The 27,137-nt window shown below is 36.9% G+C and overlaps 1 protein-coding gene across 10 annotated transcripts in view; it reads left to right on the top strand.

The window, feature by feature from the left end:
• cux1a (cut-like homeobox 1a) overlaps window positions 1–27,137 on the top strand; it is a 118,401-nt gene that overhangs the window by 62,206 nt on the left and 29,058 nt on the right. For 9 of the 10 annotated variants that reach the window (XM_052567403.1, XM_052567399.1, XM_052567400.1 and 6 more), the window contains exons 5-14: window positions 4,411–4,548; window positions 6,886–7,048; window positions 7,645–7,712; window positions 7,828–7,894; window positions 20,358–20,406; window positions 21,569–21,673; window positions 22,303–22,491; window positions 24,431–24,489; window positions 25,708–25,759; window positions 26,671–26,767. In XM_052567403.1, coding sequence (XP_052423363.1) covers window positions 4,411–4,548; window positions 6,886–7,048; window positions 7,645–7,712; window positions 7,828–7,894; window positions 20,358–20,406; window positions 21,569–21,673; window positions 22,303–22,491; window positions 24,431–24,489; window positions 25,708–25,759; window positions 26,671–26,767 — 987 coding nt within the window. The remainder of the gene's footprint in view (window positions 1–4,410; window positions 4,549–6,885; window positions 7,049–7,644; window positions 7,713–7,827; window positions 7,895–20,357; window positions 20,407–21,568; window positions 21,674–22,302; window positions 22,492–24,430; window positions 24,490–25,707; window positions 25,760–26,670; window positions 26,768–27,137) is intronic. The other variant, XM_052567395.1, reaches the window with a different exon arrangement.

Genomic DNA, 27,137 nt, shown 5'->3' with positions numbered 1-27,137 from the left:
TAATACATCCCTAAATTACCACAATGCTGCGGTCTGGAGATCCCGGGCCAACACAACAGTGTATCTGTGTTTTTGGAAATGTGCGCAAGTGCGTTTGATTAACTTTTTTTCAAGAATTTTGACCGATTAATGCAATCAGTAAAACGATTTAAAATTTTTTTTATTTATTTTCAGTAATTTATCAAAATATTTAGTAATGTTTGCCGCATGGTTAAAATATGCTACACATATAAAATGTTTTTTAGAGAAAAGAAAACATAGGCCTAAGTCACGTATTACAAGTTGCATTTTATTTTTTGATTCGGAAATATGACTATGCTGACGCGAAATGTTTACAAACATTATAATAAACACTGTAAACATAGTAAGGCTACTTTAGTTCCCCTCACTCAACAAAAAAATCCTTTCAGTTAACAGTAGGCCTATTTAGATAAGAACAAGAATTAAAAATATGCCTTTAAGAAGTTATAGCAATAAAAACGACGAGCCAAAAGAAATTAATTTAGTCTAAAACGAAATTCAAACCAACGCTGAGTGTCTCATTCGACAAAATCAAATGTTTCCGTATTCGCAATGTATTTGAATGCCAAATTATTATTTAACAAGCAGCACTTCACTCGCGTTCCAATATCCGTAAAACAAAATGTTTTGCATAACATTAAGGTGGAATGGTGATAACAATTACCAGCACAGATTTTATTACATATTTAAACTGAGCAGTATATTTTTCTCCCCCATATGTTTGACTGACTGTATTTTATTATGATAATGAACAAACTACATTGTCAAGGTAGCAAAGCTTAACTGTGTGCGTGCATGCTGCGCTAGCGCAATCACTTTTTTTCCTTCTAACAGTGTAAACAACCTCTCCTTTTAGTCATAAAGATAATTTGGAATTGTAAAAGGTTTGCGTTCATTTGTGTACATTCACAATAAAAACATATGTTTGTGCGTAAAATAAGCCTAAAGAAAAATAGGATGCCATTTCTGCAGTCTAGTTTCCTTTCACACGGCACAAAAATTGAACCGAATATATACTATATATATATATATATATATATATATAGCCTTGCTTTATTATGTTTTTCTCCACTCGCAGAAGAGCTGTAGGTGCGTGATGTGATATGAAGACCACGTGAATCCTCATGTACTGTTGTTGTTTTGCGCATCCAAAATGAATCCACGGGAAACAAATGTTATTATATTTAACGGGCCACAGACACTTTTTTTTATTTCTGATTTAATTCAATTCTAATTTAAAATAATCTTGTCGGTTAACAGTTAATAATTGGTTAATGAGCATCGGTGTTTGGTTTAGGAAAAATAACCAAAATGAACATCTCTATTTTTTATATAAGTATTTGAGAGGGAGCTGTATGTGTGTGTGTGTGTTGCAGGATGTTGGAGTGGGAGGTCTAGTCTGGGAATGTCTTTTTCTATCTGTGAAATCTGGAGCTTGTCCAGTCTTGTCTATGTGTCTGTGAATGTGATCACAGCTTGACAAATTATCTTGTGATAGTTACACTGGTACACGGTGTAGGCTTGCGTGTGTGTGAGCATTGTGGTGTGTGTTAGCGGGAATGTTCGGAAGTGTTTCAGGCAACTTAATGCCAACATTTAACTTATTCAAAAGACTATGCTGTATATACAATACATTATAAATGTTAAGTTTATGAACTCTGATTAGACATGTTGAAGACATGAGACGTTCAAAATAACCGTAAAATAACCTAGACAGGAGGTTACTTTTTTTTTCTTGACAATTGAACACCTCTGGTGTGACTTTAAATGCAGACGTTTTGTCAAAAACTCATCACCAAACACCAATGACTTGTACATATACTACAGCATATGGTAAATAGTATTGTGACACCCCCTTCTTTAGAACAGAAAAAGGCTCTTCCAAAACTTTGTCAACAAAGATGGAAATATCTATTGCAGCAGTTTTGCAAGTCTAAAATGACTGTACCCATATACAAGTCATTGGTTTTGGTAATATGTTATTGGTTCAAGGTCAGCATTTAGAGTTGCACCAGAGGTGTTCTGCTGGGATTAGGGCTTTGCTTTCTGCAGACCAGTCAAGTTCTTCCTCACTGACTAAATCAATCATTTATTTTTAGACCTTGCATTATACAAAGAGGCATTGACATGTTATAATAGAACAGGGTCCTGTCCAAACCATTGCTATTAAATTATAGAAGCACACAATTCCTTAGAATATAAATATATGCTTTAACATTGAGATTTGTACTCATGGAAATGACTAAAGTAGTCAAACCCGTGCACTAGAATAGGTTGTCCGAATACTTTTGTCAGTATAGTGTATGTGTGTGTGTGTGCGCGCATAACATTTATAATTTTAATTCTGTTCACACTTTCAGTATTTATGGCAGTCAGAATTCATTCCTGAAAAGTATACTGTGAATAAGTGTGAGAAGATATATCTGTGTTTCCTGTTTACACCCACGAGATGTCAAAACATTGCCATGTTAATCACTAACTCAGCCATTGTGAATTCAGGAGTGATTCGGGAGTATTCTGTTCACACTGTAACAATAATTTAGAGGATACACTTCTGCTTTTAAACATAGTTGTTCCTTTCACTTTAGTGTTCAACCTCAGGATTATTTTAATATTTTTCATTGAATTCTTTTTTTTTTTGCTTTTAGAGGCTGAAGGTGTCTCATAGATGTTATGATAGATTTTAAAGCATCTGGATGTTCCCACTTGTCCTTTAGTTTCTTTCAGCGATTTCAGCTTAGCTTCAGACAACAACCTAACCGAAAGGATTGTGCTTGTTGTAACGTGTTGTACATTAAATGACACGCATCCAAATTGATGTGCCTGTGTAAATCAGATTTGAATTGGCTGGTCATTTCAGTCACATGACAGTCACGTTCAGAATTGAGTGACACTCATGGCCGCCCGTCGAGCCGAGTTGAGCTGAAATGGCAGTTGCCACGACTACAAAAGGGAACACACTATGACAGCATATCATTCAGACTTCCTCTTGCAGTTTTTAGATATGACACACTCTCACGCACCACACATGCACATCACACATAACACACCCCATCAGCGTTTCCTGTACCTTAAGATGAGAATACAGAGAGTGGGAGGGATGTGCGCTTCAATATCGACTGTAACTTCACATTGAACATGTACAGGAATTACATGTTTTATTTTACACTCCTCTCTGTCAGCTTTTCCTTCTCTGATTTTACTCTCACACTCTGTCTCTTTCGCTCTCATGTTCTGCAGGGGCTAATAAAATAGTTTGATTACATAATTAACTTGGCAGTCTCATTAAGGAAAATCAACGGGAACAGGGCCATAATTAGTCATATAGCAATTAGCATTTGAGGGGGACAGACTGTGATAAAAAAGCGTATGTGTGTGTGTCAGAATGTCTTAGTCCTTCAGTGCGGAGGGCTGGCCTTGGTCCCACAGCACTGCTGCGTTCGACCCCCCTTTCACTTAGCATCGCCTTCCCTTTATGAAAGCAACAAATTAGGACCCTGCCAAATATGAATTAGTATAACTTCTTTTACAACCTGCTAATCTGAAATTTCTGCAGCTGGTGATTGTTGCCGGCATTTGAATGAATCAACAGATTTGTCAATCTATTTATTTATTTATGATTTGTTAAGAAATAATAAATTATAATTTCTATTTATTTTTTAAAATAAACATTAATATATTTATTTTTGAAATTACTATATATATATATATATATATATATATATATATATATATATATATATATATATATATATATATATATATACATATATATATATATATACATATATATATATATATATACATATATATATACATATATATATATATATATATATATAATGCTTTATTTTACTGAATGCAGGTTTATTGTGGTTGTTGCACAGATTTCATAATTTTTTACCTTTAAAGGAGAGTTGTTTTTTTGTGAATATTCAGTAAATATTTTGTAAAATGTTATTTTAGTGTGCATAATTTTATTATAATTATTATTTAGTGCAATAATTGAGTGTGTTGTTGTTTTTAATTACTATTGTTAGTGCCTTGCTTTGGCAACAAATTGTGATTACTATAGTACATGTCCAGAAAACAATACTTGCGTGGTACCGTGATAACATCATGGTTCTTTTTGGTTCTTTTTTTGTTAGTTTGATTTAACGGAGCAGAACTTAACCGGGGTGCTGGAGCACAGTGTGGATTTATTGGCGTGTTTTGGCTTGGTTTGTTTTTCTTGTTAACATTTTTAGCTGCGGTTGGCAATCCGCAAAAAATGCAAAAACAGTTTTAGGTATTTAGTCGAGCTGCACAAAGACTGGCTCACACTGAATCGAACCTTTCACCTGCTCTGAACGCAGTACACGCGATATTCTGACCCGTGTGTGTTTTCAGATCCTGTCTCGGCTCTGGAGGCAGCTCAGCAACTCCAGGTGACTGCTCGGAAGATGCACGACTTGGAGACAGAAAACCAGAGGCTCAAAGATACACTACAAGAGTATGAACGTGAAATTGCAGAGGTTAAAAACCAAGGTAAACACACGCTTCTTAATGCTGTTTTGACACATTTTCCACAGACTGAAACATGCAAAACTTCCATCGCCTATGAAACATATCTTTTTTTGGTCACACTTTATTTTAAGCTCCAGTTCTTGCTATTAACAAACCATTAACTACAACTTTTGCCTCAATAAACTCCTAATTTGCTGTCTATTAATAGTTAGTAAAGTGGTTGTTAAGTTTTGGTATTGAGTAGCTTTAGGGATGAAGATTATGTGCTTTTTAAGGACTAATAAGCAGCTAATATGTTAATAATAGACATTCTAATAAGCAATTAGTTAACAGTGAGAATTGATGGAGAATTGTTTTTTAGTACTCTTTGACCGATGAATAAAGTTCAATGAACAACTTCTATTTTAAATATTTGAAACATTATAAATGAAACACTGTATATGTCTTTACTGCACTTTTTTAAATCAATTTTATTTTATTTCATTTCTTTTCTTTTTTTATACCTTACTGACCCCATACTTTTGAATCATAGTGTATCACATTCCCAAAAAAATTTTTTTTTTAAATAATATTACAATAATAATGAATAATAATAAATATTAAATATTACAGTTCAGCTTTGCTATAACAGGAATAAATTGGATTTTTAAATGGATTCAAATAGAAGCATTTATTTAAATTATAATAACATTTTACGGTATTACTTTATTTTTTATTTTTTTTATAATTCTGCCTACTTTTCACCATCAAATCCTAATGAATAAACATTACTTCCTGATGAATATTTGGTTGCACTCAAGATTGACACATAATGGAAGTTAAATGCTGTTTGTAACATTTTTATTTTGTAAAAGCAGGATTTATCTGTACCTAGCAAATGAAATGAGTTGCGCATATGTCATGTTGGCAGGCCGCATAAGTGTACCCACATAGACAGGGCCCTATTTTTGTTCAAATGAGCTGTAGTCATCTGAGCTCTATTTCTGTCCCACTGCTGTTTCAGCCAGACATGTTTCTTTTTTTAACGTAAACAAGAGGGAGGGATTGCTCCCTCACCATCTGTGGAATTCCCCTAATCGAAGCAGTTCAATAACGGCAGTATTTTATTTGTCCCGCGTGAGCTGTAGGTACCGCCACATGCGACCTCTCTGTCGCAGACACACATGTACGTGTACACACACAGGTGTGTTTCCGTCTGAGCGGGCCGCTAGGTAATCCTTCCTATTCTACACACTGATCTTTCTCAGGTCAGTGATCCTCCAGTCTCCCAGTGTTTAAAGTCCAGTTTAGCATTTAAGGGTCTAAAAGGGCTCTTGTGGGACTGCTGCTCATTGATTATGTGTCAGCGCTGAAGTGCTGGAGTTTAAATCACCGCAGATGGCTGTGCAGGAGACGGAGAGAGGAGGAAAAAGCTCTCTATCAGGGATATTTTGTGTGGATGTGTGTGTGTGTAGGCATGTAAACACACATTTTTCTATCATGGGGGGACTTTCCCTTGACTTCAGTTGTTTTTTAACTGAGCTAATGACATTTTTGTCATCCTCTTGCCCTCATTTATAAATAATCATAAATGTAACCCTCTTTAGTTAGCATTTATTTACAATTAAATGAAAATACAATTTACTCACCTGGAACCGTTTCAAACTCACTTCCTAACGTAGAATAGGAAGCAAGCAATTTCAAAGAATTCGCTGTTTGCTCTTTTCCTTGCCATTACAATGAATTGCTATTTGAGATTTCAAGCCTCAAAAATGATGAAACAGCTCCAGTAGTGTATGATAAAAGTGGTTCATATGACTTGTGTGCTGGATTTAAAGTCATAAAGTAGCTTTGGGTGAAAAACAGACTGCTATTTTTGACATTATTCACTGATAATCTTCCCTCAAGCGGGCTGTTACCTCGAGAATTGCTCATTGGGTCTGATTTTTAGTGAAAAATGTCTTAAATTTCGGTTTGTTTTCACACAAAGCTGTCACATGGCTTTCAGAAGAATTGGAATATAGTCAAATGAACTTCTTTTATGATACTTTTATGGTGCTTTTGTGCCTTTTGAAGCTTCAGTGCCCATTCATTGTAACTACCACAGTCTTCATTTTTCCTTTTGTATTCTATGGTAGAAAAAAAGCTATATGGTTTTGGAACGACTTGAGGGTAAGTAAATGATGACAGTTTTGTCATTTCTGGGTGAATTGTTCCTTAAAGATATAATTTAGTATGTTTATTAAGTGGTTTTCCTCTTGGCCCATTTCAGGGTTTATTATCCTTGGGGGACACAGTGTAGACAAAACCTAAACCCCAAACACCCTTAGGTCTTCACTGTCTTTCCTTTTCAAGCTTCTCTCTGTTTCTCTCCTACAGAAGTCACTATTAAAGCACTTAAAGAGAAGTTGGAGCAGTATGAGCGTTCTCTGCAGGCCAAGAATACAGAGGAAGCTCCCGATCACAACCAGGACTCGTCAAGAAGAGAAGAGAGGGAAAGCAAAGGGGAAAACCTTCCTAACAACTATGCAGACAAGGAGAGGTTAGCCTGACCATTGCACAAATCCAATATGGCATTAATATTCATGATTGCGTTATGAATTCATAGGCTGTGTTTCAAAAACTAGCAAGCTGACTTCCTAGATAGCAATTTAGCGAGTTAGAAAATACATTTTTCAGTTCTTAAGCAAAATTTTTGGGCATCATCGATTTGTTCAGCATTCAGTTCATGTTTATGAATTTTTAAACTGTATTTTTCATTAATCATACGTGCATTTGTAACTAAATTCTGAATACATAAAAAAAAAAAAAAAATTCCCATTTTCATTTTGTTTAGTTTTCATTTAAAAATGGAAGCTCTAACACTAGCGTTCTCTATTCTTTTTCAATTCTTTCAACTTTTCTTTTTAATTATTTAATAATAAATAATAAATATAAATTAGCGTTCGGTTATGTATTTCAATTGCATATTATTGCTCTTTTGTTAATTTGATTGCCACTATTGTCCTCATTTATTAGTCGCTTTAGATAAAATGTGAGTTAATGTGACTATCCTGTCTGTACATTAATGTATGTTGGGAGATTTGTTTTAATTGTCAACATACAGTTGTTTTAATTGTCCTCTGTATGTCTATGCAGTCGGCCACAGCAGAACCAGGACAGCAGGACCGAAGACTTGGACATGAAAACGCAGTCCTTACAAACAGGTTTGCTAATATATTCACCGTCAAGTTGGGTGTTTTGACAATTACGTAAATGTCATTAGACATAGTTGAGTTGTTTAAGCCTGTTTTACTGACTTGCATTTCATTTGTTGCGCAGCACTTGAAGCAACTCAGGCAGAACTCCATGAACTGAAGACGAAATACGATGAAGAATCCACAGCAAAGTGAGTAACCCATTTTCACTCTGACGGGACACAGCAGGAGACAGCGTGGATTAGTGCCAAAATGGCTCGGATTCCTCCTCCTGTATTTCTTCGACTGTCTGCTAGGCGTGCTGCGTCTTTGTCTCACCTTTGCACACACATTTACCCACATTTGCGTGTCGGTACAGACACAGACAAACACACACACCCCTTTGATTCGCACCAAAACAGCTCATAATCCTACTGTAGACAGGTTTGATTATGGGGGAAAACACAGTGTGGTGAAATCACACCTTCATTCACGGACAAGTTGATATTCAATAGTCCTCACGTCCCGCCCATGATGCCTTTATGGCTACACAAGACTGAATAATGGATGACACAATCCCTCATAACTCGCACAGATGCTCTGAGTGATTCTCTGAGAATCCTGTAATGAAGGGATTCGTATTGTCGTCTGACATTTTGTGGGCGGCGAATCAGTATGTGCATACGTGCTTTTTGTTTGCGCATTGTGTCTGTTTGCCTTGATCTGGGTCATGCATGTGTGTTTGTGTGCGCCTGCATATGTGCGTTCTTCTCTCCCTGTCATGTGGTCGGGGTTAGGTGGCAATTTCCTTGTCTTGCTGTCACTGAGGAATGCATCCTGTTGCAGAGCGTGCTCGCTGCAGGCTGTTTCGACGCCGTTCTCTGCTCTGGGAGTGGCATAATTACACTACCTGTGATCAAACCAAACCCTGCCATGCCAGACCCCCAGCACTGTACCTTTGAAGTCCAAAAGCCACTTTTTCTAGCACAGAAACCCTCCTTGGGGAGCTGCGGTCGAACCAGAAGGTCAATGCGAGGTTTATTTGAGGAAAAGACACGCTTCTGAATCTACGAACACTGCAGACACGGATCTAACGAGAGATAAATCTCTCAACATTTGAATATGAGTACACAAACAAGTAAGACACACACACAGAAGCACACACAAGAAAACGCATTGTGTCATTCAGTAACATTGGCCTGTTTCCAATCCACCCTGTCTCTCCTGGGGACTTTTACAGAGAGTGTGGCAGATAAAACGTTTCCACTCCATTCGATTTCTTACCTGCTTCTCATCCTGGTGCCGGAGTTTTATAAGCATTAACTTGATAACTTGTAAGATGTTAAGTGGCATTTATTTTTGGTCAAGTAAGTATGACTTATTATTCGCAAAATCATTGGATATGATTTTGCTGCCAATATAAAATGAAGGAACATTGTTGGCGTCACAGTGAATTTAATGGGCTGTTTATTGTACTTTAAAGACAGTTTGGAAGACATTCTCATAGCTTTATTGGCATGAACGAGAGTGTAAATATAGAAATGTATTTATAAAAATACTGAGTATTTTTTTAGCAAGTGTACGGACACACACACACACACACACACACACACACACACATATATATATATATATATATATATATATATATATATATATGTGTGTGTGTGTGTGTGTTAAATGCTAATTTTCTTTTTTGAAATATGTGGGTAAAATTGAAATTTAGGTACCTGCATTACAATACATAACATTGTTCACACACACACACACACACACACACACACACACACATACACACACACACACACACACACACACACACACATATTTATATATGAACAACACATAATTACTCAGGACTGTACTATAAATAACTCAATAACTTTCATCTGTAAATAGCACATACAAAAATTCACAATTCTGTCTATTGACATTTTATATTCTCTATATTTTTTATTATTAAATTGTTATTTGTATTGTCTATTGTGTGTGTGTGTGTGTATGTATACAATTGAATAATTGAACACGAAAATAAATTAAGTGGTTTTCTATATAACAATGCATAAAAAATCCATTTAAAAACAGTATTTTCATGGACATTAAATACCATATGATAAATTATAATTGATTTCGTACTATAATACATAAAATTCAGTATTTAAGTGCCCGATCCAAAAAGTGCCATTTATTTTGCATATTATATTTGTGTATCTGTAGAAGTCATTTCAGAACAAATTTATATTTATATGTAATTTAATGTTTGTGTGTGTGTGTGTGTACATAATATTTTCATAATTATTCATTGTTATAAAAAGAATCACTTAAAGGTATACGTTGTAGGACCTGCCACGAGAGGGCGCACTACAAAAACGATATCAATCGCGTGGTTTGATGACGCTTAGGAGGAGTGTGGAATGATGGGATTTGTTTTCTTCTACCCAATCGCTGACAGCCATCAATCAGACAAAGATAAATCATGGATTTAACGCGAGTTCAACGATTTGCACCAGTAGATTACATACAAAGTAAATGCAAAGACGCGATCAGACTACGGATAGTAATAATACTAATACTAATCTTGTTGATCGTTCTAATACCATACATTTTCTGTAAAGATAGGCATCAAAACAACTCACCTGTCGAGTAAAACACAAGCGAGATCGGCATCTCTTTCTAGTTGAAGTTTGTCACGAAGCTCTCTCCATCTAGAAAATGCAACACCGATATTGATCCTCGCTCTTTCTCTCCTCTTATCCCAAACTCTTCTCGGGTCTTTGGTTGGCCCGTACGCTTACACCAGATCAAAAGTGTGTTTTTTCAAAAGTAATATATACTCTTCTCTCACTTCCGTTATCTGTCATACGCGGATCTGTTTCAGCGGATGAAGCAGCACGTAATATGCGCAGTGCCCGCGCCTCTGAGATATGCTAGTCTTGCAAGTTTGTTTATAGGAGCAAAAGAAGCAAAGTTTCCTTACTTTAGCAAAAGAGTCTCCTCTTGGCTTATATCGAAATCCTCCTAAAAAAAATGTGTGTATTAAATCCCATCATTTCATCAATATTTTAAGTGTTTTGCTACTAGTAGTGTTGGTCTACATGCTATACATATTTGGCTTTGTGCTTTACATATCTGATTTTGCTTAAGCTTGGAAATTCTATAATCCAAGGCTTCGTCGTTGTCTTGTTGTTGTGATTGCTGACTTAATGAGGTTACGTGATTCTGTGCATGTGTCTTTGATAGGGGATAAAGGAATCCCGCCCCCCATCTAAGAGCCCTTTCCTGGCCTCAGGGTTTTACATGCTCTGTTAACTCAGCTCATCTACAGTGGTAGTAGGTGGATCTCAACGGGAAGGGTGCTGAGACATTCTTGTATGAGTTTTGCATAGTTAAATAAACATAAGAATGTGTCATGCTCCACGGTGCTCCAGTAATAAGCGAATGAGAAAGGAAGTCCCTCGGCGGGCAGTTGTTCTGCCTTTGATGTGGCCTGTTAGCTCTGGGTGTTCAGCAGGTATGGACACAAAATCCATAACATTGATCGATCATCACCCATGTGAACTGTGGAGATGTTTGCGGTCGTGCTTGTTGAAAGACTGCATCAAATAAAATGGAATAACAATTCAGTGCATGCTATTGTAAAAAAAAAAAAGTGATTTCATAGCTTGAACTTTTTCAGTCTTTAAAGTGACTTTTTTTATCTGCTGATGTAATCTAGGCCGTGTGGGTGGAGAAAACTAATACAAGCATTTTTGATGGATAGGAGAGTTCCTGCTTTTCTTATTTATCCAGTTTTCACCCTCTTAACATTCAGTTTGTCTTTAACTAGTCAGTCCAGTAACATCATTCCTATTTTTGTCTCTCATATCCCTTCCTGTCGTCTCACCCTCCCCTTCCTCTTTCTCTTTTTTAGTTCAGTCTGAAGGAAGGATGGTATCAGCTGCAAAGAGTGTGTATTTGGTGTGTGTGTGTGTGTGTGTCTTGGGTTCAGGGTGAAAAGAGGAGCAGGGTTCAGTCGAGCGTAATAATGGAATGCTTCAATTCGCTTCGCTGTTTGTATGCGAACTCTCTCTTTTCCCCTCCCCCACTATCCCTCCCCTCCCAGACGTGTTCACGGTGGAATGTCCGCCTTTCTCACAGGCCCGCGAGGTGTCTGTCGTCCCAGCCATCTATCTTGTTCTCTCTCTCTCTTAGGGCTCTGTGTTGTGCTGAAATTTTAATCCGCTTCTTTTTCTTTTCCAGCCCAGACTCTGCTCTCATCCCTCCTCAGGACCTCCTCATTAATGTCCTGCCAGCTACAGTAACTACAGCTGGCACAGACACGGGCATCGGCCCATGCATGCCTGCACAAACACACGCCAGTGCTGATACACATTCATTACAGTCTTTTTAAATAGCATAATAAACTTAGGATTTGGAGATCATATTTAATCTAGATGCTCATATTTACCTTATGGCATTTATATTTAACTCATCTCATTTTTATTTAACTTAATGTTTTCATATGTTCAAAAGACTGCCTTTAAAAAGGCGTTGTTGTAATTTTTTTAATTTATGTATTTATATTTAATGTTTTTAACTTGTATTTGTATTTATTATAGTATAATTCATATTTAACTATTTTCTTAGTGTTTATAATAGCTTAGTAATATAACATTTCCATTTTTCCATTTAACATTTTCATATTTGATATAAGAAATTGCATTTTCAATAGTCATGCTTAATGATCATATTAGAATTTTTATTATTTTTATATATTTAAGGTTTCCAACTTAACTCAGTGTATTTAACCTATTGTTTTCATATTTAACTCAACATTTGTATTTAATAAATTGTTTTTGTATTTTATTCATTTTCATATTTAATTTAAGAAAAACATTTTCAGCGTATTTGAATGTTTATTTATTGAATTACAATAATTTATGTTTAAATTAGCTAAATTGACACATTTGTATTTAACAAATAGTTTCTGTAAATTAGTCAGCTTATTTGTTTTTTATTTACCTTTTCCATTTTTACATATTAAGTTTAACAAGCCAACATTTTTGTGTAAATATAATTGAATGTATTTCGGCTTAATGTTTTTGTATGTGGCACAAGATATTTAGTTTTGCCTCAACATTAAGATATTCACTTTAACATTCACTTTTTCATATTTAGCAATTGTCATATACATACTTAACAGTCTGACACTTAACCCTATTTTATTTTATTTTTTTTGTAGGAAACAAAGCAGAAAATACATTGAGTTTATTACCTCGGGCAGTTTTAGTAATCCTAGGGCTTAGGGTTGAGTTTGTCATGCTGTGTGGCCTGTTGTGCTTGTTCCCAGCGTGGTTAAACTCTCTCTGGTTTCTCCCTGACTGAATTGGAAAGGAACAACATGCAATTAAAGTTGTTTCTCCTGCGCTGAAAGTGGCAGGTTGGGTTTTGCAGTGTGTCCTTTACGAGACAAATGGGCAGTAGATGGGGAGCTTACAGAAATAGCAGCCGTGTGTGAGGCCTGTGGAATTGTGTGCGGATGTTGGATCGTGAGCGTGCGTCTAGGTGGGGATGTGTGCATGTGTTATAAAGAGCGAGAAATGGAGAGAGACGGAGTGAATTTCTGTTTGTGGTTTATGTGGGCTTGGCGTGTGTGTGTGTGAGAGAGAGAGATGTAAACCGTGGAGGAGTGCACTGAGCCAGTGATCTGGTGCAGTCAGGGTTCTGGCATGCGAGAGCTGTGCACACGAATTTCATCGGCTCCCAGTGACATGACAGTCCCCACGGGCTCGCGGCGACTGTGTTTGCTGTGAACATACCTTCAGATCCTTTTGTCTATGCGTCCTGTGATGTTACATGCACTGACTCGGATAAACAGCATGGTTTGATTCCCCTCACATCCAGGCAGAAGAGCAACGTCAGGCCTGTTCGCACCTCTCAGCCTTTTTTCGTCTCCGAATCCAGCGTGTTTTGCTTGACAGGGTCTCTGCTGCGTTGTTGGTTGTGTGACATTTCGGAGGGTGGATTTTTGCTCTGTCTGATCCATTTGTCTGTACTCCCATCAGTCTGGCAGGTTTTGAATTACTGCAGGGAACACAAAGGACCTCATCCTACCCACCTGATTTATCTGCACAGATCTACGCTCGCCAGCTGAGTGCAAAGAAAACATTTCATCTGTGTCAAGCAAGACATTTCACCATCCCAGAAGCTCTTACATTGTTCGCTGATATTTCCACAGTATTGTGCAGATGCATTATGCGGGTATATAGATTTTTCCAAATATAGCTTGATACACTATAGTACACTAAACTAAAATGAATAGCTAAACTAACATCTCTATTCCTTATACCAATGGTTATGGGATTCTGAACCATAAACCTTGAGCGTTTAACTTTGTTGTGACATTTGACCTGTACTGTGTATTATTTGTAGTATAAACAAAAGTGATACCTCACATTGTGTGGTTTGTAGAGGAACAATATACAGTTACTTTTCCAACCAGTAAACCTTGCAATTTTCATCTGGCTGTCAATAAAACCGGTGCAAAAAATTCCATAACCAGAAGTCGCCGACCAATATTTGTGGATCAAAACAATAGAGATTTGGTGTTTTTTTTTCTTTTTTTCTTTAAGGTGCCAGTAAGAACCACCTTTAACAACCATGTATTGATACTTTGCAAGTTTTGGAAAACTGTCAAATATGTTTTCTTCTAATTTAATATAACGATTCAGTGTTTTCATATTTATAATTAAATTTTTCCTTAATTTTTGGGACTTTGTTTAGACTATTTAATGTTTGGATTTACTTTTAAAAGTTTAATATTTATCAGTGTATTATATGTATGGTTACATTTTTTACACTTAACTTAATGGTTAAGAACTTTTTCTAAACCACAAAGCACTTACTCTTCGTGTTTCCTTCAGAAATTGAAGGAAAAACTATTATTGGTAAGGTTGAGTATCTCATAATGAAATAACAGGTAAATCAACATCTTTAGTATTTAATTTACTCCTGAACAAAACTCTTGAAAACTCCTTAGGAGATGATTATACACCTGTGTGATTGCTGTCGAGAAAGAATTGGGTCGATTATGTTTTTTTGTTTTGAGAGTTAGTGAGGAATGACACTTAAAAATGAGATTTTTCGTATCTCCTGGAGGTCAGACACTCAACAAGAGGAGAAAAAAATCTAACCCGAGGGTTTTCTTACCACTCCAGCCTTCAGAAGGTTAAGAGAGGATGGGAGGACAAAAAACCCCACCAGGATAAAGCCTACACTGGCTCCATAAGATAGGGGCCAAATGGAGAAAGAGAGCAAAATGGAAATCTAATGGGCTAAATCTGTGAAATGTCGTACCAGCCCAGGGGGATTTGATCCGCAACAGAAACAAAGACACTGGGGAGAGAGCGAACGAGAGTGAGTTCGAGCAAGACGGGAGAGAGAGAATCGCCTGAAAGAGTTGAATTACAGCCAGAGGATGCATGTAACCTGGACCTCTCTCTCGCTAGCTTCGCCCGAGCGCCGAGTTAACCTCCCCTTTCTGACAGCCATGCTGGATGGAAAAGGTCAAAATCAAAGCATCTGGTTCTCATAATTTATCAGGCGAGAGCCGACCAAATACAATAATCAAATGCAGTAAGTGTTTAATACGCTCTATTCATCAGTGGTAGCTGATAGAATAACAAAAGAAGTTGTGTTTATGTGTTCCTGGATTACGTTCGCACTTTTATTTCTTTGGACTTTCCCGCATTGTAGTGTGTTCGTATGTACATGATGAAATAATCAGAATGAATGATCTCGCAGATAACCTCTGGCCTCCTGGTTCGAGGTGATGAAGAACATGCTGGATTTGAAGGCTGAGCTCCAATGGGAGTTACGTATGTCTCACGCAGTTCTCGTCGTTATCTTTTCATCGTTAAAGTGGACATATCACGGATTTTATTTTTTGGTCTTTTGAAATTAAATTTCTATGAAGAACATTGATGAACTCTAACACGCAAACCTCCCACTTGAAACATATATATAAATATAACAAAAATCTCTACCAACAGTTCACGAAAGGGTCAGCCAATCACAGCAGAGCACATTTGCATATAGAATTCTCAAAGATACAGTAGCAAAAACAGGTTATATGTAAGGGTCAAAGAGAGAGCATTACACTACATTATGATTGTTTTCAGTGCAAGAAACCTTGACTAATGTTAGTGAATTCAAGGAAAGACAGAAAATACTATAAAAGTGTCGAATATGGCCCCTTTAAGGTCGTCATTTAATGTGTTTTTACAGTGGGGCCCATAAAGGAGGGAGTGAACATGAGCTGACGAGAGCAGAAATGAGAGGAGATTAGGTTATGCAGGTTCACAATCGTGTGTGTGTGTGTGTGTGTGTGTGTGTGTGCGTGTGTGTGTGTGAGCGAGAGAGAAAGAATGAGTGCCTCTTTACACTGTATTTAAGAGGGATTGTATTTTTGTATTCAGTGCCATGACGAGATCATGACACTGTTAATGCATAAAATAAACCTCTGATCTGCAGTCTTTAGGTTTAAAGGAGTATTATATTCCATAATTCCCAAATCTGTGATGATCTTGCATTATTTAATGATTTATATTTAACTATTTGGGTTTGGTAAAGCTCAGAGGGAAAGAAGCTAGCTAAATATGTTAAATAATAAATATCTACATTATTAAACATTTTAGTTTTTAAAGGTGAAGTGAAAATGCAATTGGCTATATTTAGTTTCCTTAAATGTGCTGGTTCTTATTATGAGAAATTAATCCGTGCACATAATATCCCCCCCCCCCCAAAAAAGGAAGTCTATTTTAATAGATGTTAAGACATTGTTTTTAGTGCCATTCTGGTGTGTAATGCCCATTTTTCATAATACAATAAATTTCCAGTGAGTAAAAAAAAAAAAAAAAGTCCTGTTCTACTGTTGAATATTCAGTTTCACTTTGAAATGTCACATTTTAAAAAATGGGGTTTCACATTGATGTAAGAAAGCCGTCATGTAATTGGAGTGAATAATTTAGTTTCAATAATAATTTGTAGTAGTACTACATATTATTCTCTTCACTTTTTTTTTCCACAATGAAACTCCAACGCAGTATCAACCATGAGATGCCGGAGTCACGTGCTTAAAAGTGCGCACAAAGCCGAGTTAAGCTCATCTGAATCATTAAACCAAATCGCCTCTAATTAAGCTTGGCTGTTGAATTAATTTCAGCTGTGCTTGACTCCTCTCAGTTTGCAGTCACATGGTCAGAAATGTCAATGGGAGAACCGTTCGAGAGGAGAATACAGTGGGTGACAGAAATAATGCAAGTGCTTTTATCAGATTAAGGGCTCAGTATGTGGGCTAACAAGTTTTACTCTCTTAAAGATTATGTGTTGGTTAAATGTTTGTCGTGTCAAATCCAGCTACAAGCATTAGCTTTGCTGCTTCAAGTGTGAACACATGAGTTTGTTAAAGGCAGTGGTACAGAAACAGCTAATGTAGTGAGTAGTAACCTAGCAATACACATGCTGTTACACATTATGTGTGAATGTTCTGTTTTACAAAATCAAGCAAAAAATAAACAGATTGGTCGAATTTGTAGCTTAGTTGTTGGAATACAGGCTACAACACATTATCATGTGTGATCTATTTGAGTTTGTGGAGATTGTGGTTCAGAATCAAACAAAAATGGCTACAGAACAAAGTACTAGCCTAGCAGTTAGCACACATGCTACACATTATTGTGGGAATGCTTTTAATTTGGTTTAGACTGTGGTTTAAAAAATGCTCTAAGTAGTACAGAAACATTTGTTGTTTGCACACCAGAGACAACACATTGTAGTATGAGAACACATTGAGTTTGGTTAAGATGTGCCAAAATCAAAACAAAAACGGTGGTGTAACTTGGCAGTTAGTATACTTAACCACATGCTAAGTGTGTTGCGGCAAAACATCTAATAAAAGAAAATGAAACACTTTAAATTATGTCATATGCAAAATGGTTGTCAATTGAATGTTTTGATATAATAATGCCGGTAACACTGAAAGGGTTATTCCACCCCAAAATGAAAATTTTGTCATTAATCACTTACCCCCATGTCGTTCCAAACCCGTAAAAGGTTTGTTCATCTTTGAAACACAATTTAAGATATTTTGGATGAAAACCGGGAGGCTTGTGACTGTCCCATTGACTGCAAAGTAAATTACATTGTCAGAGTCCAGAAAAGTATGAAAGACATTGTGAAAATAGTCCATCTGCCATCAGTGGTTCAACCGTAACGTTATGAAGCGATGAGGAGACAAATTGTTGAATGAAGTCATTATTTTTGTTTTCTTCGTTTTCAAAAAGTATTCTCGTCGCTTCACAACATTACGGTTGAACCACTGATGGCAGATGGACTATTCTGACAATGTCTTTCATACTTTTCTGGACCTTGAGGACCTATTCTCACTTTTAACTAGTTAGTTATTAGCATGCTTTTTAACATTCTGGGCCCTATCTTGCACCCAGCGCAATTGACTTTGTACACCGACGCTTGTGTCATTCCTATTTTGCACCCGCGCAAAGCGCGCTTTTCCCTCCACAGAGGCACGTTGCTAAACTAGTGAATGAACTTGCGCTCCCTGGGCGGTTCAGCGCAAAAAAGGAGGCATGTTCCGGCGCAAACAATCCCTGGTGCTATTTTGCTGTTCCATTAAACAATTGCGCCACTGACCAGAAAAAACCTAGTCTAAAGTCAGTGGCGCGTTGCGCGTTGTTCATTATGCTATTTTAAGGGCGCATGCTTGACCATAATGTATAGCATGCACAACGCGCATACACTTTGCTCATGTAATCTACACAGATGCAACAGTTATTTTTGCAAATCATAAATTGTTACACTAAAAAAATATTAACACATGAGATGACGGAAATCATTGTGGTGTGCCACGAAGATGTGAACAAAATAGGCATAAATCTAGCTTACAAATTATTCAGGCTAATTATTCTCCCATCCCCATACAACACAACTTCTCTGTCTTTCACTGCTCTTACAAGAACATCAGTCTCCTCGGCTGTGAACCGCTCCTGGCGTGCGCCTGGTAAATACGCCATAATAATAGCAATCCATAATGGAACTTGCGCACCTGCTTTTAAAGGGAATGTTGGATGACGCTCTGATTGGTTTATTTCACGTTACGCCCAAACCACACCTATGAATAATGAAGCTTCTTCAGACCAACCCATTTTAGATTTGCGCCGGGCGCAAGAGCCATTTATCCCGCCGGGAAAATAGCAACAGCGCCGAGACCCGCCCACAAAGTTACTTGCGCTTCGCGCTTTGACACTTGCGTTTCAGATCGTTAAAATAGGGCCCATTGTCTGTTTATTAGCACTTATAAAGCAAATATTCGGCATGACCATATTCTACATCCCTAATCCTACCCATTAGCTAAACTTAACTACTATTAATAAATGACAAATTATGAATTTATGAAGGCAAAATTTGCAGTTAATGGTTTGTTAATAGCGGAAATTGGACCTTAAAAAAATGTGTGACCATAATGCTTAGTAACCGGCTAAACCTTAAATGGATAGTCCACCCAGAAATGAAAATCCTTTAGCCATTTACTCACCCTCAAGCTGTTCTAAAAATGGACGAGTTTCTTTCTTTTGTGGAACATAAAAGGTATTTTGAAGAATGTTGGCAACCAAACAATTGATAGCTTCTATAGAAAGGATAAAAATGTTATGGAAGTCCGTAGGGATCATAATCTGTTTGGTTACTCACATTCTTCACAATACCTTCTTTTAAGTTCATGCATGTTCGAAATAGCTTGAAGAAGAGTAAATGGTGAAACAATTTCTCAGCCTTGACTTTGGATTTGGATCATGATGTTTTCATAAACTCATTTCCTAATTCTAATAATAAAAGTAAATTTAATCCAAATGGGCAGCATGACTTTTTGTAGTTTTTTTTTTTTTTTTTTTACTAAAAGAATGTTTGAAAGCTGTATTTAAGTGAACAAACTCATCTCATTTGAGTTGAATGTTTAATGGGGACATACAGTACTGTTAACCTTTATTGAAAGCAGTTGTGTTTACACACCTAAGCCATGCCATTTGCTGGGCTGAGCTGTGTGCTAGCAGAATTGAGAATATTATATCAGATTAGTGTGCATTAAAAGGAGTCTGAGGCCTATATTAGTGTAATCCCTCTGTTTTAACCTGGGCTTGTCCATGTGGCTGAGCCGTGAACCCACTGCTGGGCTACACAGCTCACAGTCCATCGGATTACTGTGAAATCGAGAGGGCTTAATGGCCCCGCGTGCATGCGATAGTGTGTATGTGTGTTTGCCAGTGTGCATACGGGTGAGTGTGCAAGTGTTCACATGCTTGGCAGGGTTATGGAAGTCCAACTGAAACGGCTGATCTCTACACAACAATACACACATACCCAGATGCTTTCATGATGAATGCTCTCAGAACGCATCTAGCTGCTCGTAATTGCATATGCACACATGCAAGCGGCCCAGAAGTGAGGCAAGATGCTGATTACCCGTTTTATGTTGATGTGAGGTCTTCTGTTCCACCTGGTCTGTTCCGTCTGTGACCCATTTTATTGCATTGCGTTATGTTGCATCATTGTGTTTTATTGCAACTAACCTGCGCTATTGTTTCCCTCCTGCCTGCGTAAGTAATGTGCGCCTTCATTTTTCAGGGCCAATGAGATTGAAGCGGTGACGACAGATTTGGAGAGAGCCAATCAGGTAAAGGCCATATTCCTCATGGAAAAGTGACTTGTATTTCTATTGTATGCAAATCTAAGACACAATAACAGCTTGTTTAGGTCTTTTATTAATATCGCTGGTCTAATGGACTCTACAGAAGTTGCTGTGCTAGATTGCAAATTTCTTTTATTAGCACACAACTTTATTGGAGACACATATATACAAGTCCCAGAAATCCTAATTCCCTCCATCTGCTTTCCTTTTGGAAGAAATCCATCATTCCCTTGCACTTTTTCGAGCTCTGAGCCCCAACGGCTAAATCTAAATGGATATCAGATCTTTTATGTGATGCAATATAAAGAATCTCTTGCCTTTTTATTGGTTTTGTGCATTTCTGGGATTTTTATTATTTATCAGCAGTCTATCATTTACTGACCTTATGTGTATGAGAAAGCTGATCTGTAGGAATATTTTATTTTATATTATAATATTATTAATTTATCTCTTCCTGGCTTATTTCTTGCTAACATACTCAAAACTCCCATTTTTTTCTGAATGTCTCTGTTTGCAAAACACTGTTAAATCAGCTTGCTTGTCTAAAAATGATCAACTAAGTTTTTGAAAATGTAGGGCAGGCAATAAACAAACACTTGAGTATAAAGTTTATAATCATTGTTTTCATTAGCATTATTATTCCAATCAACAGAAAAAAAGAACATTTGGTAAGACTTGTTACGTAGACGCTTGGAATAAATTAGCATAATTAAGCTCGTCATTACCATACATGCATAAAGATGGTGGTGCTGGATTCAGTGCATCTAAAGGTTGAATGCTTTAAGCAGCTTTAACAATACATTTAACTTTTGAAGTCTCGTCGTGAATCTAGCCATTTGTCTTTAGGTCAGGCATCCATTCTAGGGCAACAAATGAATTAACACCACAATCTTTATTTAAAATGAACTCTGCGTGATTTGCATATTCTGTGAATCAACCAACCATACATACCTTGACTTTAGCTTGAATAATAGAGCACTCAGCCAAGTAGGACCCATGTGAGTTCAGTTAACATTTTTCAGCCCAGCCATAAAAAATAGGCCTGTGATCTCTTAGCTCCAAGTCTTCTCAGCGTTGGTTGATATTATGGTTATTTATCTGCAACTTAGTCCATTTTTAACCCATTTGTTCTGTCTGTGGCCCACAGAGGGCCGAGGCGGCAGAGAGGGAGGCCGTGAGCCTGAGGGAGCAGCTCACTTCAACTGACAAAACCCTGCAACCATCCAATCAGATCCAGAAAGCACCGGAAGCGGTAAGAACGAAACTCTACATGCCTGTATTGTAATGAAAGAGGGAGGATACAGGAGACATGCATTCACAGTGACGTTGTAAATTTTAATACATAAACAAGCAATATATTAATATTATAATATTGAGATTAATCTATTAGGGCTGTCAAAAAATACTTAATAAGGACTGATATCAGATTTGTAAATTATAAAAAATCATACATTAGAAGCATGAATGTATGAAATGTTAACATTAAACATATGAACAATTAAACAAATAATGTAATACTGTATAGGATGCAAATTAGAAGTTTATTGAGGCAAAATATGTGGTTAATAGTTTGTTAATATTCGATAATTGTGCCTTAGAGTATGACCAAAATATGACCAAAATATATTTATAATTATTTGTAAAATTGTTAAAAAGCGCATTATAAGGGTTTATGAATATAATGCATTTAAATATTTTTATTGTGCTTTGGACAGTATATATACTGCTAACAGTGCAGGTTCATTTAAATACAAATTTGATACAACACAGTACACTGCATCACACTGCTCAAGAACACAGAGATTTGCCTTGGCTAACAGGAAGTGTTACCATTTACATTGTCTGTACAACATTGTAAAATGTGTTTATCTGTGTGTGCAGGACAAGCCTCTGGAGGCGCTATCTTGCAGCAGTCTGGAGGCAGAGCTGGGTGCGAAGGAAAGGGAGGTAGAGCGTCTGGCCGAGGACGTTCAGAGACTTCAAGCCAGTCTGGCCCAGCTCAGCGAGACCTCCACCAATCAGATCAGCCAGCTCGCACAGCAACTGAGCTCCAAAGAGGCCCTATTAAAGGTCAGTAAGACATATGTAATATATTATGTAGAGCATAACTTTAGCTTTGATCATGTGTTTAGATGGTTAGTAGTATGCAATTAGTTAGTCCTGCATTGCATTGTACTCCATTACTGTGGTAAAACTGCTGTGCCATACAGCCTTCTTTAATTATGTATAAGCATTGATGTAGAAGGGCCACTCTTTAGTTGGCTAAACAGCTGTAGCAAGTACAAGTGAAAGAGCCTGGAGGGTCATTATGAAGCAGCGGCCCATCTAAAGTCGCATTAGCACTGGACTCCAGACACGAGCTGTTTCAACTCGACATTTCATTTTGGATGAAGCGAGTGGTCCTGCTCGTGGCAGCAGTCAGATCTCTGCTCTGTGGCTGCAGGACAGGCCTGTAAATGTTGCAGCGGCTCACATGAGCCATGTGACCGATGTAGTGAATGTTTAGAGTTTGAATGACAGCTGGTTGGATGGCAGGAGACTGAGCTGAGACGAAGCCATCACTGAGCCTCACTCGGAGAGACTGCTCTGATCTGGCCTGCCTGTAGCAGACTCAACTTCTACTGCAGAATCTGAGCGTGTGCCGGGAGATTCATGAGCACGTACACGTTCTGCAAAATGGGTTTTTTAATGCCTGATATCTAGAAAGTAGAATGACTGATAAAAAGCTGAAGTATATAATATCCCTAGTGAAAAAGAAATATACTGATATGTATATGAACATACATGTATTTCATGCTAAGCATTCTACAAATACATTCACGTATTTATGTACTTAATAAAAATATCCTTCAATTGTTCTTTTGGTATACTAAACTGGTATAAAGTCTGATGAATTGGAACAACACATTTTGTACTTAATGTGGTCTAACTTAAGATATACTGAAGTAATTGTGTTAAAGTGAAACTATACTTCAGCTACACTTTAAATAACTTTAAAGACTGATGTAATTCAGAGGTTATACAGTCCTCATCAGTAGTGACTTTAAAACACATTTTAGGCTTAATATTAGGAAATCTGCTTTGTGCACATGTGGTATTCCAAAAAGTTTCATAAACATTTTTGTCTTGAATGATATATCATTAAATCTGTTAATAAATTTGAACTGTACTTAGTAAATATATTACTTTTGAACTACTAACAATTTAATGATAGCAAATAAACTGTAAAAGTACACATAATGGCTAAATTTGAACTGTTCATTTCACAATATTTACTCAGTGTTTATAAATGCAGTATATGAGATGTTTTTGAAACATGTTTTTTATGCTCATCAAGGCTTCATTTGATCAAAACTACAATTAAAACAGCAGTATTATGTATTATGAAATATTGTTACAATTTACAAACTGTAACTTTTTTTAAATTGTACTATATTTGTAATATGTATTTACAAATAGTTTTTAAAATAATTATTTTAAAATAAATATTATTAAAATTATAATTATAAAAAAAAACTAAGTAATAATTATTTATTCCTGGGATGTTTAAAAACTTGTTCAAAAATGTATTTGAAGTAGACATCTTTTCTAACATTGTAAGTATCAATACTGTCACTTTTGATCAGTTTAATGCATCCTTGCTGAAAAAAATATATTTTCCTATAAAAGATCTTATTGACCCCAAACTTCTGAACAGTAATTGTAGTAATGTATATTACCAAATATATTATTTTGATTGAAAAAATCTAAATGAAAGAAATGTTTCATTGTTTGTATATTTTATTTTGAGTCCCTTAAAGGTATAGGACACCAGGAAAAAAAAAAGAGAGAAAAATCTGTCATTTTTCAATCTAATGCCATTCCAAAATAGTATGCCATTTTTATTCTATGGGAAATATTTAAACCCTCTGTGTGAATATTGTGATGTTTTCAGTGTAATACAGTACATCAGTGATTCACAGTACAAATTTGCTTATAAATACACATATCTGCCTTTTCCCCTCCCCAGCAACTTGAAGAAAAGCTTCAAGCGCAGTCAGACTACGAGGAGATCAAACGAGAACTCTGGTAAGTTCTGAAGCACTAATTCTGTCAGCGCAAATAATCCTGCCGCTTCAGCCTTTTCCCTCACATTTAGGTGAATATTTTAGCATTATTACATTATTTTAACGCTGATGGGAACGTTGCTTCAACCTTAACATGACATTCAATTGTGTAATACCACAAATAGGCTTTAAGGTGGTCCTAAATAAGCAAAGGTTTTGTTTGGAGTGACCTGACCTGGTGTTGTTTATCCACATACATAATTTAAGACCCTCAGACCATCCTTAACCTTTCCCCACCGCTCCGTTATGCATGTACCATCTTCTCTCGCTCCAGGCCTCGGATTGTGAGTTTTCAGTACCTGGTGGTCTTGAACTTTACACCGTGTAGTTCAGCCAGCTGAGATATGAGCGGCAGAGATCGCCAAACCCCGTCTGCGCACGGACCTTTTATTCCCATATTTTACCAGAAGGATTTTTACTCCGCGGTAATCTCAGTTCTGTTTAATAAATTCAAAGAACCTTCGGTATGCAAGGAGTATTGGGTCTTATTTTTGAGAAAAGCGGATTAAGCACGCTTTGTTGTCGGAGTGGTTTCTGTTCAGGACTGAGGGATTGCTGCGTTTCATCTCCAGCCACAGCTGTAATCAGGAGGCTAACGTAGTTTGCATCGGCGATAACCTAATTGACTGATGTGTGTGTTTTTGGCTCGGCCGCTCGTCTGTGCTGTCGGCGTGTGTGTTGGGAGGCTTCAGGAGATGTCTGGCTGTCCGTTGCATAACTTGATTTTAGGCGTAATATTCCCAATTGGGACTTCTAAAGCAAGTAATCCATGAATAGAGGGTGTTGTTAAGATCTGCGCTGGTCTGATGATCGGCCTAAAAAGCCGCTTTGCTGAATGTATATTGATAGCTTGTTGTCTACTCGAGGCACATTCCACCGTAATATAATGAGTGTTTTCACCCAAAAGGCTTTTGAAAATGGCCCCATTTAATCCATAGATAACAGATCAGTCCTGAGAGGAGCATGGCAAGGCACACAGGTTAATTTGAGTAACGTGATTGTAGGTGTCACAGGAATTTTCGAATTATGATACTGAACGCTGAGCCAACGCTTATTAAGCCAAGCGGGGTTCAGTTCTTGACTTGAATTTTGGAAAGCGAAGGCTTCTGGATGAACATTTGTCTTTGTAGTTGTTGTTCATATTATTTAATACGTAAACACTTTTTTTCACTCTCAACAGCAGCATGAAATCAATGGAGCACAACTCGTCAGACCATCACTCTTCAGTACAGGTAACACATCACATTATTAGTTTTTTTTCTTCTTGTAATAGTAAAAGGCAACATGTTTTCTTGCTTTTAATGTTTTGTAAATATCGAATATCATGTCATAAATTTGTCCCGTTCATTTCTGAAACATTAATTAAAATTTTTTACTAATAAATTCATGTGAAAGAGAAAGAATTTTTTTTTCTTTGGTTTGTTTCATCCTTTACATTCCTTCTTTCTTCTATTCTTTAATCCTAAATTCATTTTTCCCCTTTCCGTTCCCTTCCTTACTCAGTTCCTTCCTTTCTTTCCCTTTCTCAATTTTTTCCTTCCTAAAACCCTCTATCCCCACTTTTTCTTTCCATAACTTTCCTTTTGTTTATTTTTCTTCCGTTTCATCTTTTGCCTCCTTCATTACCTTTTTTTTCTTCTGTCTGTTCACTTCCTTCCTCACTTCCTTCTGTTCCATTTCTCTTAACATTTCTTCTCAATTCTTATCTTTCTTTCTTTCCTTCTTTTCTTCAAAAACCTTACATTTCCTTCTCCTTCCTTCCTTCCTTTCTGTCTTAATTTCCCTATTTTCCCTAATTTCTTATTTTCTTTCTTTTCTCAATTATTTCCTTTTAAAACATTACATTTCCTTCCTTCATTCCTTTCTTCTTTCCTTCCTTCATCCCTTCTTCCTTCCTTCTTTCATTCCTTTTTCTTCCTCAATTTCCCTTCTTTCTTTTCTTTTTTTCTTTATTATTTTCTCAATGATTTCCTTTAAAAACATTGCATTTGTTTCTCCTTCCTTCCCTCTCCATAACTACATTTTTCTTCTTCCTGCTTTACTTCCTTCCTCACTTCCTTTTTCTCCCTCATTTCTGTTCCCTTCCCATCATTTTCTACCCTTGTGTATATTTTTTCTTAACTTTATCCGTCCTTCGTTTTAGGACTCATCTAAGCCGTTGGAGATGTTGCTGATGGGGAAAGTCCATAGCCAGCTGTCTGAGAGCGCTTTGAAACGATTGGCCAACAATGACTTCAGTGGTGAGTTTACACATTGTCCATCCTCTTCCGAGGAACATTAACCAGCCAGTCACAGGGAAAATGCGAAGCTGCAGCTTATACACAGGAACTGGCGTTATTTATTGATTACTTTTTTCCAAACCTAACTTCACCTAAAATGCAGCTGGACATGCAACATGACCTAATAAAACTTTCAGAACTTTATGGCTGTATGACTTTATTTTGCCTCAAGAAAAAACTAATATATATCATAACAGATCATCCTGAGAGTGACGAGTTAGGTTTGGAGGCATTTGTTTTGTTAAGGTCAGTTCACCCTTTTCTAGAGGCAGCAGAATATTACGTTTTGGCTTGTAGGAGATCAGGTCACCTGGGGCTTGCATAAATCCTG

This window comes from Carassius gibelio, chromosome B10, assembly GCF_023724105.1.
Source record: "Carassius gibelio isolate Cgi1373 ecotype wild population from Czech Republic chromosome B10, carGib1.2-hapl.c, whole genome shotgun sequence".
In the NCBI taxonomy this organism is placed as follows: Eukaryota; Metazoa; Chordata; class Actinopteri; order Cypriniformes; family Cyprinidae; genus Carassius; species Carassius gibelio.
Note: the sequence above shows the minus strand (reverse complement) of the source record. Positions and strands in the feature narration are given on the sequence as shown.